Source organism: Ranitomeya imitator, chromosome 1 (assembly GCF_032444005.1).
Source record: "Ranitomeya imitator isolate aRanImi1 chromosome 1, aRanImi1.pri, whole genome shotgun sequence".
Classification (NCBI taxonomy): Eukaryota; Metazoa; Chordata; class Amphibia; order Anura; family Dendrobatidae; genus Ranitomeya; species Ranitomeya imitator.
The window spans coordinates 542,712,920-542,732,141 of NC_091282.1; the positions used below are offsets into that span (position 1 = coordinate 542,712,920).

General features: G+C 43.4%; 1 protein-coding gene across 1 annotated transcript in view; it reads right to left on the minus strand.

Moving 5' to 3' along the window:
- DGKQ (diacylglycerol kinase theta) overlaps nucleotides 1–19,222 on the minus strand; it is a 206,022-nt gene that overhangs the window by 89,764 nt on the left and 97,036 nt on the right. The window contains exons 6-7 of the mRNA XM_069767667.1: nucleotides 15,147–15,300; nucleotides 9,949–10,017 (exon numbers count right to left, since the gene is read on the minus strand). Of these exons, the coding sequence (XP_069623768.1) occupies nucleotides 9,949–10,017; nucleotides 15,147–15,300 (223 nt within the window). The remainder of the gene's footprint in view (nucleotides 1–9,948; nucleotides 10,018–15,146; nucleotides 15,301–19,222) is intronic.

Sequence of the window (19,222 nt, forward strand, 5' to 3'; positions counted from 1 at the left end):
ATGTAGTGGTTGTTTTTTTACTTTACCGATGGTAACCAGGGTAAACATCGGGTTACTAAGCGCAGCCCTGCGCTTAGTAACCCGATGTTTACCCTGGTTACCAGCGAAGACATCGCTGAATCGGCGTCACACACGCCGATTCAGCGATGTGAGCGGGAGAGCCAGCGACGAAATAAAGTTCTGGCCTTTCTTCCTCGACCAGCGACATCACAGCAGGGGCCTGATCGCTGCTGCCGGTCACACTGGACGATATCGCTAGCGAGGACGCTGCAACGTCACGGATCGCTAGCGATATCGTCTAGTGTGACGGTACCTTTAGACTAAATGTACCGTCACACTCAGCAACTTTCCAACGATCACGACCAGCGATACGACCTGGCCGTGATCGTTGGAAAGTCCTTGTGTGGTCGCTGGAGAGCTGTCACACAGACAGCTCTCCAGCGACCAACTCGGGTTACTAAGCGCAGGGCCGCGCTTAGTAACCCGATGTTTACCCTGGTTACCATTGTAGATGTCAAAAAAAAAAAAAAAACACATACTCACATTTCGGTGCCTGTCACGTCCCCGGCGTCCGCTACCCTGCACTCCTCCTGCATCCTGTGTAAGCGCCGGCCGTAAAGCAGAGCGGTGACGTCACCGCTGTGCTCTGCTTTACGGCCGGCCGGCGCTGACACAGGATGCAGGAGGAGTGAAGGGAAGCTGATGCCGGGGGACGTGACAGGCACCGGAATGTGAGTATGTGTTTTGTTTTTTTTTTACATTTACATTGGTAACCAGGGTAAACATCGGGTTACTAAGCACGGCCCTGCGCTTAGTAACCCGATATTTACCCTGGTTACCAGTGAACACATCGCTGGATCGGCGTCACACACACCGATCCAGCGATGACAGCGGGTGATCCAGCGACGAAATAAAGTTATGGCCTTCTAGCTCCGACCAGCGATGTCACAGCAGGATCCAGATCACTGCTGTGTGTCAAACACAACGATATCGCTATCCAGGACGCTGCAACGTCACGGATCGCTATCGTTATCGCTGTAATGTTGTTCAGTGTGAAGGTACCTTTAATTTAGTATATTTTGCATGATTTTACGGTTGGGGCGGAACCTACAAAAGGTTTGTTTTGTTCTATTCCAGTTCTCTGTATCTGTGCGACATTATTCTTAATACTATTACTGCTATGCACTCAACACATTTACAATTGTTTCTGCTAATGATTTATTGGAAATCAAAACTTCAACAATTGCTGTATCCATAATGTATCTAATCCTTTTTATCTCCTCATTAAACTTTATTTGGTTTTAAAATATTAAAAAGGTCTGGATGCTACCAGGACCCTTATCCCAGTTTCTAACAGTCTATTTCCTCTGAGGGCAAATCTCGGGAAGCAGTCTGTTAATAACTTTAGATCTGATATTATTAATTATATCTGCCATCGAAATCCTCATGTCTTTGGCTTGCCTAAATTTTGTAAATAAGATGTTAATAAGGAATCCATAAATCCACATTTCTGGAATATCTGATTACACTGCATTAATTGCTCAAGCCATTTCATGAGCAGATTTAGTATGTAGCATTACAGCTGTCTGAAAAGTCAAACCGAGACTTGTTCAACTGCCTAATTAAAGAGAAATCAGGTGGTTAACCTCCAATACGGCATGAGGCCTGCCCAAGGACAAAAGCGGAGGTGTTTAATATTTAGCATCTAGGCAGACAACACTCTGCATTTCTAAACAGCACTTAGCATCAATTATTAATTGATGCATGAGGCTTTTCTTCAACGGACATTTGTACTTTGAAAAAAAAAGTTGGAATCTGGAGAGGAAAATGATCATAAGCCAAAGTGTACCAAAATGCTCCAGAATGGAACCAAGAAGTATACAGAGTAGAATCAGAATAGATCAGGTAGACAAATGACAAACAAACCCCCCTCACCCCCATATATCTACCAAATCCACTTCAGAGCCCAAATGTCTCTGACGAAGTGGAAGTGATCTATAGATTAGTTGTATGTAATGCACCGATATTTTCCTTACAGCTAAAATTAGAAACAATTCCCTGCAAGAACATTTACTTTGCTTAAAAGGATTTCCGGACACACACAAAGGATGTGGAGGGTTCTAGGAAACTAATCCAAGGTCTACTACACATCTCAGCTAGGGTCTTTCCTGTGCCTAACTATTTCTAAATTAATTTCCTTCCACTTTTTATGTACATTTATAGGCACGGGCCGATTAGGATTGTTACTAGGTTTTTGTTTGCAGGGTTTACCTCTCGCTTTTATTGGAGCTATAGGAAATCCTGCTCTACGTCTTGTGTTATGTTAGACAAGACCTGCCATGAACTCTGGAAAATACTGCCAGACAGGATACTTAAAGAATATTCATAAAGTTAACAATCATAACTTCTTGACCATGCTGTAAAAAAAATATATAACTGGGGGTGGAAAAAAATTAATATTTAAAAAAATTTTTTTTTTCTTTAACATTCCTACCAAACAAACTGATTTCAATACATTAAGTTATTGTGTGTGTATATAGAGATATTCACACACAAGAAAGGATGAAGTGGACACTCCAGATTATTGCATTGCCAAATGTGATGGATCTGCAGGATTAGGAAACTTTAGCTGCAATATAATCCATGCCTCTTGTAAAAGAAACCTCAAGACTTTTCTGAAGAACTTAAATGACGTCTAATGACAAGCACAGAGACTGCTCCAATTATAAAAGAATGAACATACAAAATACTAAGAAAAAATAGCCGAGAACAAAACAACTTTAAAATCCACTAACAGAACTTAACCTCGGCACGATTTGATGCGGGATCACATGCTGAGCCCAGATCTTTCCCCGCACATGATGGATGATTTAATCAACCATCATGTCCTTTTAACAACTCCGGGTGGAACGGCACTCCACCCACCGCTGCTAACCTGCTAAATCCCTCTGTCAATCTCTGACAGATGCATTTAACACACTCCGACAGGGACCAGCATCATTTCACGCTCCCATATCTCGGGGTGCCTATAGGTTGCATGGACAACCAGGAATCTGCTGAAAACCCTTTGCCTGTTATTATGATCCATCTGTGAATGCTAGCCTGTGGCTGGCTTTCATAGGAGATTGTGCTGAAGCACTGCTATGTATAGCACAAGCGATTGGGCAATTGCAGCTTTAAGTCCTCTAAAAGGGACAAGTAAATGAAGTAAGAAGTAAAAAGTTGAAAAAAACAATTAAGGGTATGTTCACACTATGCGGTTTTTACTGCGGAACCGCCGTGATTTTGCCGTTTTTGCTGTTTTCCATGCAGGGTACAGTACAATGTTACCCTATGGAAAACAAAAACCGCTGTGCCCACATTGCGGAAAATCCTGAAAAAAAACGCGCTGAATTGCTGCGGAAAAAAAGAAGGACCATGTCACTTCTTTGTGCAGAATCGCAGCGATTCTGCACCCATAGAAATGCATTGATCCGCTTACTTCCCGCATGGGGCTGTGCACACCATGCGGGAAGTAAGCGGATAATGTGCGGGTTATACCCGGGGTGGAGGAGAGGAGACTCTCCTCCAGGCCCCAGGAACCATATTTGAGTTAAAAAAAAAAGAATTAAAATAAAAAAATCATGATATACTCACCTCTGAAGTCTCAGCGCTGCACGCGGCCGTCCGGTCTCAGGTTTGCTATTCGACCACCTGCGGTGACGTCGCGGTCACATGACCGTGACGTCACGAAGGTCCTGGTCGCACAGCATCTTTGGAACCGGACCGCCGCCTGCAGCGCCGAGGAGATCGGGACGTCAGAGGGTGAGTATATAATTATTTTATTATTTTTAACATTACTATTGATGCTGCATAGTGCTGCATATGCAGCATCAATAGTAGGGGTAAATCCCGCAGCGGAACCCGCAGGACAAACCGCGATAAATCTGCAGGGATAACCGCAGCGGGTTTGCCCTGCAGATTTATCAAATCCGCTGCGGGAGAACCCGCAGGACAGGACGCAACGTGTGAATGTGGCCTAAGAGACACAAAAGTTAAAATCACACCCCTTTCGCCCCATCTACTATATAATTGTCTAAGGGTCACTTCCATCTTTCTGTCTGTCTGTCTCTCTTTCTGTCTGTCTGTAATGAAAATCCCAAGTCGTTGATTGGTCGCGGCAAAACAGCCACGACCAATCAGCGACGGAAACAGTCCGGCGGCAAAATGGCCGCTCCTTACTCCCCGCAGTCAGTGCCCGCTCCATACTCCCCTCCAGTCAGCGCTCACACAGGGGTCCGTTATGCCGCGGTGTAACGCACTCCGTTAACGCTGCTATTAACCCTGTGTGACCAACTTTTTACTATTGATGCTGCCCATGCACCATCAATAGTAAAAAGATCTAATGTTAAAAAAAAAAAAAAAAAAAATAGTTATATACTCACCGTCCGTCAGCCCCTCGGATCCAGAACAGGCCTTTCCCTCTCCTTGCGTCACCCAGGTGACCGCTGCAAGCATTGCGGTCTCATGAGATGATGACGCAGCGGTATCGCGAGACCGCTACGTCATCATCTCGCGAGACCGCAATGCACTCTTGGGACCGGAGCGCGCGAGGAGCATCGCTAAACGCTTCGCCTGGATCCGGGTCCCAACGGAAGGTGAGTATATAACTATTTTTTAGTTTACATTTTTTTTAACAGGGATATGATGCCCACATTGCTATATACTATGTGGGCTGTGCAATATACTACGTGGACTGTGCAGTATACTACGTGGGCTGTGCAATATACTACGTGGGCTGTGCAATATACTACGTGGGCTGTGCAATATACTGCGTGGGGTGTGTTATATACTACGTGGGCTGTACAGTATACTACGTGGGCTGTGCTATATACTACGTGGGCTGAGCTATATACTACGTGGGCTGAGCTATACACTACGTGGGCTGTGTTATACACTACGTGGGCTGTGTTATACACTACGTGGGCTGTGTTATACACTACGTGGGCTGTGTTATACACTACGTGGGCTGTGTTATACACTACGTGGGCTGTGCTATATACTATGTGGCTGTGCTATATACTATGTGGCTGTGCTATATACTACGTGGCTGTGCAATATACTACGTGGCTATGCTATTTACTACGTGGGTTGTTATATACTACGTGGCTGTGCTATATACTACGTGGCCGGCCGCGAACAATCAGCAACAGGCGGAGTCCGGCCGCGAATTAGCGCAGGATTTGAACCACGCTTCTCTAATTGGTCGCACCCGGCCGAATCCTGTGTATTAAATGTATTATTCTAAAATCTTCATAAATAAACTACATACATATTCTAGAATACCCGATGCGTTACTATCTAGGGCTACTATCTTGTTAAAAATAAAACAATTTAAAAAATATATAAATTTTTAGTATTGCTGAGTTCAGAAAAGTCTAATCTATCAAAATATAAAAAAATTAATCCAATCATTAAATTGCGTAATAAAAACAACTATCGGGATAACATTTTAATGGCCGCCACAACGTTGCAATAAAAAACAGCAAGAGGCGATCAAAACAACATTTACCAAAAAATTAAAGTGGCAACAAAAGCAAACTTTGTATCATACAAATACTTGAATTTTTTTTCACCACTTAAATAATAATAAAAAAAAAACTATATGTTTGGTATCTACATACTTGTGCTTACATGGAGATCATATTGCCAGGTCATTTTTTGCAATTTCATCGCACTTGGATTTTTTTCTCATTTTCTAGTACACTATGTGGTAAAATGAATGGCCCTCATGTGGCTATATTGACGGAAAAATAAAAAAAGTTATGGCTTTTGGAAGGAAAGGAGAAAAAAATGAACTGAAAATCACCTGGGGGTGATTCTGGCTCTCATAGGCTTACATTGATTTGATTATTTAAGTAGTAACTTCCGTATCGCCCAGCAAAAACTGGAGCAATCCAGCAGGTCATGACCTGCAAGTTAAAGACCGGTACAGCACTAGAAACAGATGAAGACTTAAAGGGAACCTGTCACCCCGTTTTTTGAGATTGAGATATAAATACTGTTAAATAGGGCCTGCGCTGTGTGTTACAATAGTGTATGTAGTGTACCCCGATTCCCCACCTATGCTGAGAAATAACTTACCAAAGTCGCCGTTTTCGCCTGTCAATCAGGCTGGTCAGGTCGGGTGGGCGTGGTGACATCGCTGGTTCTTCCTCAGCTTTACGTTGGTGGCGTAGTGGTGTCCGCATGTTGAGGTGACTAATCCACTGTGGGCACGTGAACAAGCAGCGCGCGATCTGCGCTGTCATCCCTTTCGTCGGTGGGGGCGGCCATCTTCCTGGGGCCGCGCGTGCGCAGATGTAGTGCTCTGCTGCACGGGGCTTCAGGAAAATGGCCGCGGGATGCCGCGCGTGCGCATTAGAGATCGCGGCGGCCATTTTCCCAAAGCCGAGTTTGCATCTCGGCTTTGGGAAAATGGCCGCCGCGATCTCTAATGCGCACGCGCGGCATCCCGCGGCCATTTTCCTGAAGCCCCGTGCAGCAGAGCACTACATCTGCGCACGCGCGGCCCCAGGAAGATGGCTGCCCCCACCGACGAAAGGGATGACAGCGCAGATCGCGCGCTGCTTGTTCACGTGCCCACAGTGGATTAGTCACCTCAACATGCGGACACCACTACGCCACCAACGTAAAGCTGAGGAAGAACCAGCGATGTCACCACGCCCACCCGACCTGACCAGCCTGATTGACAGACGAAAACGGCGACTTTGGTAAGTTATTTCTCAGCATAGGTGGGGAATCGGGGTACACTACATACACTATTGTAACACACAGCGCAGGCCCTATTTAACAGTATTTATATCTCAATCTCAAAAAACGGGGTGACAGATTCCCTTTAAGATTAGTTACACCACTCCATTAGTAAAATAAAAACAAAACAATGGAGTGGTGCTTTAACCCTTTTAGTGACCGAGCCAATTTTGACCTTAATGACCAAGCCAATTTTTACAATTGTTGCCACTGTCACTTTATGAGGTAATAGCAGTGGAATACTTCAACAGATCCCACAGATTCTGAGACAGTTTTTTCGTGACATTGTACTTCAAGATGGTGGTAAAATTTCTTTAAAAAAAAGTGTGTTTATTTATGAGAAAAATGGAAATTTGGCAAAAAAAAATTAAAATTTAGTAATTTTCAAACTTTTAATTTTTGTGCCCTTAAATCACAGAGTCGTGTCACACAATAGTTGATTGGTTTTGTTTTTTTTGTTTTTTTATAGGGACCACATCACATCTGAAATGACTTTGAGGGGTCAATATGACAGAAAATACCAAAAAGCAACACCATTCTAAAAACTGCACCCCTCATGGTGCTCAAAACCACATTCTAGAAGTTTAATAACCCTTCAGGTGCTTCACAAGAACTAAAGCAATGTGGAAGGAAAAAAATAACATTTAACTTTTTTCACAAAAAAATTTACTTTAGACCCAAACTTTTTTATTTTCACACGGGTATCAGGAGAAAATGGACAACAAAATTTGTTGAGCAGTTTCTCCTGAATACACCGATACGCCATATGTGGCAGGGCTCAGAAGGAAGGGAGACTTTTTGGTAAATTGGCTGGAATTGATGGCAGGCACTATATCGCGTTTAGAAACCCCGTGTTGTGCTTAAACAGTGAAAAAAAACCAATTCTAACTCCAACCCTAACACATCCCTAACCACCACCCTAACCCTTATTACAACCCTAACCACATCCCTAACCCCAACACAAGCCTAACCCCAACACAAGCCTAACCCCAACACAAGCCTAACCCCAACACAAGCCTAACCCCAACACAAGCCTAACCCCAACACAAGCCTAACCCCAACCGCAAAGAATGGAAAAAAATTCAATTTTTTACAATTATTATTTTTATTTAAGGGGTGACAAAGCACGGTTTGATTTCCTTTTTTTTTTTATTTTGATCACGGTGATAGACAGTATCACAGTGATCAAAATTAACCAATAGGAAAAATCTCATTGTTGCCAGGTATCTGCTGGCAGATCTCAGTGGGCACGCTGCTCATGCACCCACCGATTTCTTCCAGGAAGATGACATCAAGGGCCAGAATAGGAGGATCCAGGGATGATACTGGTGGGGGCTCGAGGGATCCCATTTCTCTCCTCTGGTATACTAGATCATATCAGATGAGAGTGAAATGAATAGAAAAATCTGAATTTTTTTGTGATCACCAGGGGACGGCAAAAAACAATCTGAATCATGTTCTCCGGGGTCTCAGCTACCCCCCGGTACCTGAGACCCCGGAGATTTTCCAACACTGGAGGGCGCATTTACACTTATTTCTCAGCACGGTTGAGAAATAAGGCCCCTGAACTGCCACCGTTAAAAAGAGTATCGGAGGTCTCTAAGGGGTTAATGCACATTGTGAGCTAAAGTATGTGTGCCCATCTACCAGTGATACATGTGACCACTTTCACGTGATAAGCTTATACTAAACAGATGACACTTCTTTCAGCCTCAAATGTTGTTCAATAGAACAGAGTATAGTTGGATCCTACTGTTGCTATTGTAGCACAATTACCGTATTTTTCGAACTATAAGACGCACTTTTTTACTCAAAAAATGTGGAGGCAAATGGGGGGGGTACGTTTTATAGTCCGGACGTACTGGCTCTGGCTGTGGTGGGGAGGTGAGGGAGCCGCATCCGCATCGGCGGAGTAGCGGGTCAAAGGCGGCTGAAGCCAGCGGCTCCAGCTAACTCGTGCCCACTGCTAAAGAGAAATTAATAGTCACTGCATTCTATGCCCATGGGTGTGGAGGTCAATGAATATTCAATTCTCTTTAATAATAGTATCTTGGTATGATTGGCCCCCAATCCCCCCATCCTGGTATGCATGCCCCATCCTTATAATTGGCCCCCTATCCTGGCATGCATGGCCCCATCAGAAAACATTAAACAACAAAACCCCATTACACTTACCTTTCCGGTGCTCCCTCGCAGCACCCTGCTCAGTAGCCGGCAGCTGCTTTTGCTTGTAAGCAGCGCATGGCAGGAACGTCATGCGCTGCTCACAAGCAGCACATCTGCTGGAATAGTCACTGCTCTGCACGCCAGAACTGTGCGTGCAGAGAGCAGTGAGTAGTCATTGCTCTTTAGTAGCGCGCACAGTGTCAGCCGCAGTCTTCCTGCTGCTGCCGGTGGTCACATGTGCCGCTACTTAAGAGAAATGAATATTCCTCTGTCTCCATGTCCAGAGAGGTGAATATTCAATTCTCTTAAGTAGCGGCACACGTGACAGCTGGCAGCAGCAGGAAGGCTGCGGCTGACAGTATGCGCGCTACTAAAGAGCAATGAATACTCACTGCTCTCTGCGCGCACAGTTCTGGCATGCAGAGCAGTGAGTATTGAGGAGGCTGTGCTCTGCTTGTGAGCAGCGCATGACATCCCTGCCATGCGCTGCTTACAAGCATAAAGCAGTTGCTGGCATCGGGACAAGATGCTGCGAGGGAGTGCCGGGAAGGTAAGTGTAATGGTTTCATTTTGTTTTAATGTTTTCTGATGGGGCCATGCATACCAGGACCGGGATAAGGGCCAATCCTACCAGAATAGGAATGAGGCGATGCATACTAGGACAAGATGGAGGCCCTGCATAACAGGATAGGGATGGGGCCATACATACTAGGATAGGTATGGGGCCATACATACTAGGATAGGTATGGGGCCTTGCACACCAGGATAGGGATGGGGCCATGCATACCAGGATAGGGATGGGACCATGCATACCAGGATAGGGATGGGGGGGCCATGTGTATCAGGATGGGGATGAGGGGACCATGTATACCAGGATAGGGGGTATTAAGTACAGAATTGACGACTTTTTTTGCTTCATTTTTTTTCCCCAATTTCCCCCTCTAAACCTAGGTGTGTCTTATGGTCCGAAAAATACTGTAAACAACATACCTGAATCTGTAGATGTAGGTGTTTCCTTTATTGGTCCTTGTGTTGGTGCATCTGTTTCATTTTCATCATCTGTCAATATAAAAATAAATATTTAATTAGTATTTTTTTTTTATTTTGCAAACCCCTATATTACAATCACTGGTGAAAGCAAGTTTACAGTGTGTGGGGTTGTGTGTGTGATGATTTACAATACATGTGTTATGAAGACAAAATGAAATGTATAGGGAGTTTAAAACTACAAGTTTTTTTTTTTAGGTAGAAAGTGATTGTATACAATGAGATTAAAGGGAATCGGTCACCAGGTTTACAGCCACCTAATCTAAGAACAATATAATGTGGACAGAGACCTTTATTGCAGAGATGTCTCACTTAAGCTGGCCATACACATTAAAGGGACTCTTGGTACAGAATGACTGTTGAAACCAAGTACAGGTGCTCGGTGCTTGACAATGTGGTCAAACATTTATATATACTTTCCAACCTGCTGGTTTTCTATTTATTTCCAAACTTCTCTAGCACTATGAAGCCAGAGCTGTCAAAGAAAAGTGGGGAGGGGTGGAGAGAGGGAAAACAAGCAGATGGGAAGATGTATTTAAATGATTGGCCCCCAGTATAATGCACCGAGGGCCTGTACTTTGTTTAGCACAGAATGACTGTTGAAACAGAGTCCCTTTAAATTGCTGTTGGCTGAACGATGCTTCAGCTGAATTATTCTGCTGACAGCCATCTCAACCGAAACTCTTTCATTCATAGGAGCGCTCATTCGGTCGAGCATTCCTGTGTGCTTTATAAGAAAGTTGCCAGCTGACAATCTGTAATTGATCAAGAGTGATCCCCCCTAACGTTCAGTTGGCTGGCGCCCTTATACACATATTGTGAGCTGAACCAGTCAATCTAATGTGCAAGGTGGCTTTTACTGGACCTTTTGCAGTAGGTTTGACAAAATCACTGTTTTACCAGCAGGAGATTACTACTAAAGGACTAGAAAGCCTTCTGCCATGTAGTCTTCCATACTAATGAACTCTGTACAACATCGCCCTCCCGCCACTGCTTGGCAGCTTCTGTGTACACTGTGCATATGCAGAAGGCTGTTGATCAGTGATGTAGGTAGAGTTACATGCATTGTATTCCAAACCCGAGTAGTAGGGCCAAGAGGCACCATTAGGCCCAGACATACAATGGGAAAAATAAGTATTTGATACACTGCCGATTTTGCAAGTTTTTCCATCTACAAAAGAATGGAGAGGTCTGTAATTTTTGTGAAAGGTACACTTCACCTGTGACAAACAGAATCTTATATAAAAAGAAAAAAACAAAAAACAGAAAATCACATTGTATGATTTTTACCTAATTAATTTGCATTTTAGTGCATGAAATAATTATTTGATACAGTAGCAAAACAGAACTTGATATTTGGCACAGAAGCCCTTGTCTGCAATTACAGAGGTCAGACATTTCCTGCAGTTCTTGACAAAGTTTGCATAGTCTGCAGCAGGGATTTTTACATATCTTCACCAGATCTTTCAGGTTTCGGGGCTGTTGCTGGGCAACATTGAGTTTCATTTCCCTCCAAAGATTTCTGTTGGGTTCAGGTCAGAAGACCGGCTAGGCCACTCCAGGACCTTGAAATGCTTCTTACCAAGCCACTCCTTAGTTGCCCTGGCTGTGTGTTTCGGGTCATTGTCATGCTGGAAGACCCAGCCACAACCCATCTTCAATGTTCTCAATGACGGAAGGAGCTTGTTGGCCAAAATCTAATGATACATGACCCCACGCATCCTCCTTTCAATACTGTGCAGTCGTTCTGTTCCCTTTGCAGAAATGCATCCCCAAAATATGATGTTTTCCCTACTATGCGTCATGGTTGGGACGGTGTTCTTGTGGTTATACTCATCCTTCTTCCTCCTTCCTCCAAACACAGCGAGTGGAGTTGACACCAAAAAGTTCTACATGTGCTGGCATGAGCAGGGGGACCCGGTCTGCCATAAAGGATTTTAATCCATGATGGCGTAGTGTGTTACTAAAGGTTATGTTTGAGACTGTGGTTTCCGCTCTCTTCAAGTCATTGACCAGGTCTTTCCATGTAGTTCTGGGCTGATTCCGGACCTTTCTCAGAATTATCCTTGCCCCTCGAGGCGAGATCTTGCATGGTTCCCCAGACTGAGGAAGATTGACAGTCATATGGTGTTTCTTCCATTTTCTAATAATAGTGCGAACAGTTGTTGCCTTCTCACCAAGCTGCTTGACTAAGTAGCCCATCACAGCCTTGTGCAGGTCAACAATTTTGTCCCTGGTGTCCTTACACAGCTCTTTGGTCTTGGCAATGGTGGAGGTGTTGGAATGTGATTGATTGAGTGTGTGGACAGGTGTCTTTTATACAGGTAATGAGTGCAGAGAAGGAGGGCTTCTTAAAGAAAACAGGTCTGTGAGAGTCAGAATTCTTGCAGGTTAGTAGGTGATCAAATACTTATTTCATGCAATAAAATACAATTTAATTATTTAAAAATCATACAACGTGATTTTCTGTTTTTTTTTTTTTTTTACATTTGTCTCTCACAGGTGAAGTGTGCCTACGATAAAAATTAAATACCTCTGAATTCTTTGTAGGTGGGGAAGCTTTAAAAACTTGCACTGTATCAAATACTTATTTTCCTCAGTGTTGTGCAGTTTGGGGTGTCACAGTCCTCCTACCCTATATTCCTGGTGCTCCCATCTAGATGACTTAGAGGTTGGTAGGTAGGAAGAAGGCAAACCAGACCTTGGTATGAACAACTCAAACGGTTTACTGGATAACAGATCAATGATTCATTGCTTCTTCACCATTTAACCGTAACACTGGATCTCGGCTGGATGGCAACGGCATTGACACTCTGATATGGCAAATTTATAATTGAGGTTTGGCCTTGCTGTGATGGGTTCTGTAGCTTTAGGGTTATAACCCCGGTCTCTTGGACTACCTACTATAGCAGGCAGAATGCTGAGTGCCACTCGCGAGTGTCCAGAACTGTCTGGGTTCTGTATTTAGATTATCTGTATTTAGATTTCTTCCGTTGTCGGCTCTTGGTTGTCAGGGCTCTGAAAAGACTGTCTGGCAAGGTACTCAATCCTAGCAGCCCTTGTACCCTACTCCTCACCTCTAGTCAGGCCTGACCATCTCCAACTGCTCAGACATCCTCCAATACAGTCTCTTGCCGACCCTTATACCGCCACCTGCTGGTCTCCAGTGGTAAGAAACAACTTACGGTACATTTAATCTGACAGAATGACACCAGGCAATACATCAAAGCATCAACTATTACTAATGGCCCCTTCCGCGTACATATACATATACAGAGCTCCGCATTTAGATAACCTCTAGACCTGAAAAAGATAAAATACTGATTTTATCAAAACTACAGCAACCCATAAAGTAAGTGACACATCACTGGAATACGGTTCTCATTCTCTATGCCATGCTGCTCAGATGGGGTAGCAAAAACCTGGTAGCAGATTCCCTTTAACTAAAAAAAAAAAAAGTACTGCTTACTAGGGATACTTATGGATAACGTGAGGTGTTATTGTAACTCCATGAACCACAATGGAGTTATCATTGTGGCAACTCCCCAGCAAAAGCTGAAGTCAGCAATGTACGTCGGCATACAGTGAATTTCAAATCTGCTAGTCTGGTCACTTTATGCTGTAGATTCTCTTATAGGACACATCTTACCAACAGTAATAAGAAACTGTTGAAAGAACTTCAGTGTCATTTTCAAGCAATATGTGGAACTAGTTAAACATATGTATCCAAAGAAATGCATATTTTACAACTGAACTAAAGGCAGTAATTGCAGTTCAAGAGTCAACTTTTGTATTAAAATAAAGATTTTTTTTTTTCCTTGATGGGATTGACATAATGCAAAAAGTGTGATCTGTTTGTTGTTTGTGAGTGGCAGAGTTTTCCAAATGTAATGTCTTTAGCTGTACAAAGCTGACATCTGCATACTACGTTCTGGCCATACGGACACGTAAGCCTCTGTCAATAGTTCTGGCACATTTGACGTTAGAACATCAGGAACATGCCAACATTTTGGAAACTACGACAAGACCCTGGCACACTCCATTGTAAAGCAGTAGGGTCTATAGAGAGGTGTTCTGATCAGCACAGAGGCAGATGTAAGCATAGCATTATCACATGAGCTAAACTGTAGGGTTATGTTCACACGTAGCGTTTTCAAAGCGTTTTTTTTCTGCAGCCAAAACCTGTTTGATTGGCAGTAATAACACAACGTTCAAAATGCATGCTTTGCTGCATTACTTTGTGTGTTTTTATGGTGTGGATTACTTGAGCGATTCCTCTACAGTAGGCATTTAATAAATGTAGTTTCATTCACCAAAAACAGAAAAAAACATTGCAGAAGTGCAGCAAAACCATTGCTTTCCATGGGTGAAAAAACGCTGCAAGAACACGGAAATAAGAGACTTCTGAACTGAATTTCAGAACCGCTGCAGTTCACACAAAAAAAAGCAAGCATGTGCATTACATTTCTGAAATCTCATAGCTTTTCATGGGACTATCAAAAGCAGCTGCTTTTCTGCAGAAAAATACGCTGCATAAATGCTGCATGTAAACATAGCCTAGCATTCTAGTAATGTAAAATAGGTTCTTAAAGAAGTTATATACTATTTGGACAACTTCTCAGCCCCTCCTTTGGCCCAGACAAATATAATAAAGCCTATACTCCGCCCCCCATGCTGACGCTATTCCCGGGGTGCCGGCACTCGCTCTCCCTGGGGCTCCCGTGCCGTTGTTGCAATCAGCGTGGACGTCGCTGTCCCTCCCTCCTGTCCCACTGAACATGAAGAGGAAGGGAGAGAGCAGCTGCCCCCGGACTTCCTCTTCATTATCGATTTATCCAAAGGCGGGGGGACAGTAACACCGGCACCAATTGGGTGCCAGGGTCATATGTCACATCAACTACATGAGAGCATTGGGACCGCAAGTGCTGACACCGTTGGAAAGGCGATGGCACGGTAAGGGAGTATAGTTGTTTTTTCTTATATTATCGGGGCCAAACATTTAGATTAAGAAGGCATTGTCCAAGTAGTGGACAATCCCTTTAAGATACTGACACTGTTTCTTGCTAAAACATGGACAAAATAATTCTGGAATATATTACTAGAAGTAGTTGACCAGTAAGGTGTAGTAGAGCAATACAAACCATGGTCAGCTTGGAGACTCTCTGATATCCTAAAGCAGTGCATTTTACTAAAATTCCGAGACTGTAAAACTATACAGTTTGGTGGAAGCACCATATTTCGCAGTCTTCCAAATGTACATTCATGGTTCAGTATCACATAACAAGCTGCATGAGCCTAAAAAATAAAGAGAAACTAAATTAGGAACATTACAAATATCTCTACAAACTATAAGATGGTCACTAGATAATCATGCCACACTCCCAGTAGGCAGAAATGGTACCAACTCCAGCTACTCCGGCTGTGCTGAGGTGTGAAGGGACAGTTGGGCAAATACAGGGGACCTGTTAGGGATCTCAAATTGCGGGTGGTTTCAGCAGTGGGGTCGCAAAGGGTGAGCGACACTGTATTGTATTATTTGTTACCTAGAGCAAGCCTATGGCGATAAACTTCATCCTAGAAAACTTCTGTAAAATTAGCAAAACATTTCTGCGCTATTTTTTTCTCCAACGGATCGAAGAGTTCTAACTTTTTTTGTTTGACATTGACATAGCAATATGAAGGGTTTATTTGGTGGAATGAATTGTAGTTTTAAAAAAACATTCATTTTTCTTATAGTGCATTAAAAAAAATGAGAGAAAAATTCCAATTCGGTGAAACGTTGAACACCACCACTATACTGTGATTGGTTTATGGCTTTCATTCTGCAGTAAAATTACCTGGACTTATGATTCTGCAGATCATTGCAATTGGTGCCGATGATAAACAATAAGTACCATAAAATAAATAAAATTAAAAAAAATACTTTTCTGTCCACTAAGCTGTTTGAGGGCTTCTTTTTTTTTTAACCTTGAGATGACGTTTTTGGGGTAAATATGAAATTGTGATCACTTTTCACTGTATATATTTTTGGGGAAAGTGCAGACTGCAAAAACGGCAATTCTAGGGTTTACATTTTTTTTTCCCCTTTGGCTGCTTGACCTATGGTTTAAACAACTTCGTTATACCAAGAAACAGAAAGATGATCGGCACAGAGCTTCACTATAGCGCAATTGGAGATTCGCTTAAACGATCTGTTTCAGAAGGACAGATGAGGTCTCCCTTGCTGTGAGCTGCGGGTGGTGCTATGCAATCGTCAGAGTTTTGTACAAGACCATATAATGAGAAGAAAAATGATGCAGCACTCACCCTTGCGCTTCTTCCAAGTGTGCTCTTTATTCAGCAAAACATACTATGCATAGTATGAACCGGCATACGCAGTGATCTGTGAGGGAGCGGGAGTGAGGAGAGACCGGACGACGGCCGTTTCGCGCTACGGCGCTTCTACGTGTCCGTAGAAGCGCCGTAGCGCGAAACGGCCGTCGTCCGGTCTCTCCTCACTCCCGCTCCCTCACAGATCACTGCGTATGCCGGTTCATACTATGCATAGTATGTTTTGCTGAATAAAGAGCACACTTGGAAGAAGCGCAAGGGTGAGTGTTGCATCATTTTTCTTCTCATTATATGGTCTATGGTTTAAACACTTGGGGTATGTTCACATGTTGCGTTTTTGCAGCTTTTTTAAAGCAAATTTTACGCTGCTTACAAAAAGCATGTTTTGCTTAGTTTTTGGTGTGTTTTTTTAACTGCGCTTTTGTCAGAGTACATTTGTCTCTTGTGCATGCTGATAAAGTTTAGTGCATAAGAAAAAAAAAATCTGATTCAACTTAAAGGGAACCTGTCACCCCGTTTTTTGAGATTGAGCTATAAATACTGTTAAATAGGGCCTGCGCTGTGTGTTCCTATAGTGTATGTAGTGTACCCCGATTCCCTATGTATGCTGAGAAATAACTTACCAAAGTCGCCGTTTTCGCCTGTCAATCAGGCTGGTCAGGTCGGGAGGGCGTGGTGACATCGGTGGTTCTTCCTCAGCTTTACGTTGGTGGCGTAGTGGCGTAGTGGTGAAGACACAGCGCGCGATCTGCGCTGTAATCCCTTGCGTCGGTGGGGGCGGCCATCTTCCTGGGGCCGCGCGTGCGCAGATCGAGTGCTCTGCTGCACGGGGCTTCAGGAAAATGGCCGCGGGATGCCGCGCGTGCGCATTAGAGATCGCGGCGGCCATTTTCCCAAAGCCGACTCGGCTTTGGGAAAATGGCCGCCGCGATCTCTAATGCGCACGCGCGGCATCCCGCGGCCATTTTCCTGAAGCCCCGTGCAGCAGAGCACTCGATCTGCGCACGCGCGGCCCCAGGAAGATGGCCGCTCCCACCGACGAAAGGGATGACAGCGCAGATCGCGCGCTGTGTCTTCACCACTACGCCACTACGCCACCAACGTAAAGCTGAGGAAGAACCAGCGATGTCACCACGCCCTCCCGACCTGACCAGCCTGATTGACAGGCGAAAACGGCGACTTTGGTAAGTTATTTCTCAGCATACATGGGGAATCGGGGTACACTACATACACTATAGGAACACACAGCGCAGGCCCTATTTAACAGTATTTATAGCTCAATCTCAAAAAACGGGGTGACAGGTTCCCTTTAATCAGGTCTTGGCAGCAAAAACACAGCAAAACCTGATAACTGAGTTTTTTGCAGCGTTTATTGCATTACCCATAGCTTTCATTTTGCAAAAACTGAGCTTTTTCGGACGTGACAATACCAAATATGTAAATGTTTGACATTTTCTTTTATTTTTTTTGAAGGGAGGAAAAGGGGATGATTACATACATATACTGTATGTGTATGTATATATATATATATATATATATATATATATATATATATAGTGTATGTATATAATATATATATATACACATACATTACATAATATATATATATATATATATATATATATATATATATATATATATATATATATATATATATATATATATATATATATATATATATATATATATATATACATACATACACACGCAGGGTGGTCCAAAAGTAGGTGGACAGTATGTGTAATAGGGTTATGAAGGGGGAGATTTAGCTAACATGGTTTTTGGGGTTCAAAGTTCTCACTACACATCTAGATAAGTTTCTTGGGGGGTCTTATTTCCAAAATAGGGCCATTTGTGGGGGGTTTCTACTGTTTAGGCACATCAGGGGCTTTGCAAACGCAACGTGACGCCCGCAGACCATTACATCAAAGTCTGCATTCCAAAACGTCACTACTTCCCTTCAGAGCCCCGTCGTGCGCCCAAAAAGTGATTGCCCCCCACATATGGGGTATCGGAGTACTCAGGACAAATTGGACAACAACTTTCGGGGTCCAGTTTCTTTTTACCCTTGGGAAAATGAAAAAAAAAATTGTTGCTAAAAGATCATTTTTGTGACTAAAAAGTTAAATGTTCATTTTTTCCTTCCATGTTGCTTCTGCAGATGTGAAACACCTGAAGGGTTAATAATCTTCTTGAATGTGGTTTTGAGCACCTTGAGGGGTGCAGTTTTTAGAATGGTGTCACTTTAGGGTATTTTCAGCCATATAGACCCCTCAAACTGACTTCAAATGTGATGTGTTCCCTAAAAAAATTGTTTTGTAAATTTTGTTGTAAAAATGAGAAATCGCTGGTCTGTTATAACTTCCTAACAAAACAAAAGGTTGTTTCCAAAATTGTGCTGATGTAAAGCAGACATGTGGGAAATGTTACTTATTAACTATTTTGTGTCACATAACTCTCTGGTTTAACAGAGTAAAAATTCAAAATAAATACATTAAAATAAATGTTATTTTCTGACCACCTTTTGGACCACCCTGTATATATAAGCTTTTTTTCCTTTAAATTCCCTCTTTTTGGTTCCCTAAGGCTACTTTCACACTGGCGTTTTTTTTTTAAATACGTCGCAATGCGTCGTTTAGGGGAAAAAACGCATCCTGCAAAGTTGTTTGCAGGATGCGTTTTTGCCCCATAGAGTTACATTACCGACGCGTTGCGCCGTGTTGTGGCGGACCGCCGGGAGCAAAAAACGTTAAATGTAACGTTTTTGGCAGCTGACGGACCGCTTTGTCCGACCGCGCATGCGCGGCCGGAACTCCTCCCCCACCTCCCCGCACCTCACAATGGGGCAGCGGATGCGATGAAAATCTGCATCCGCGCAACCCGTTGT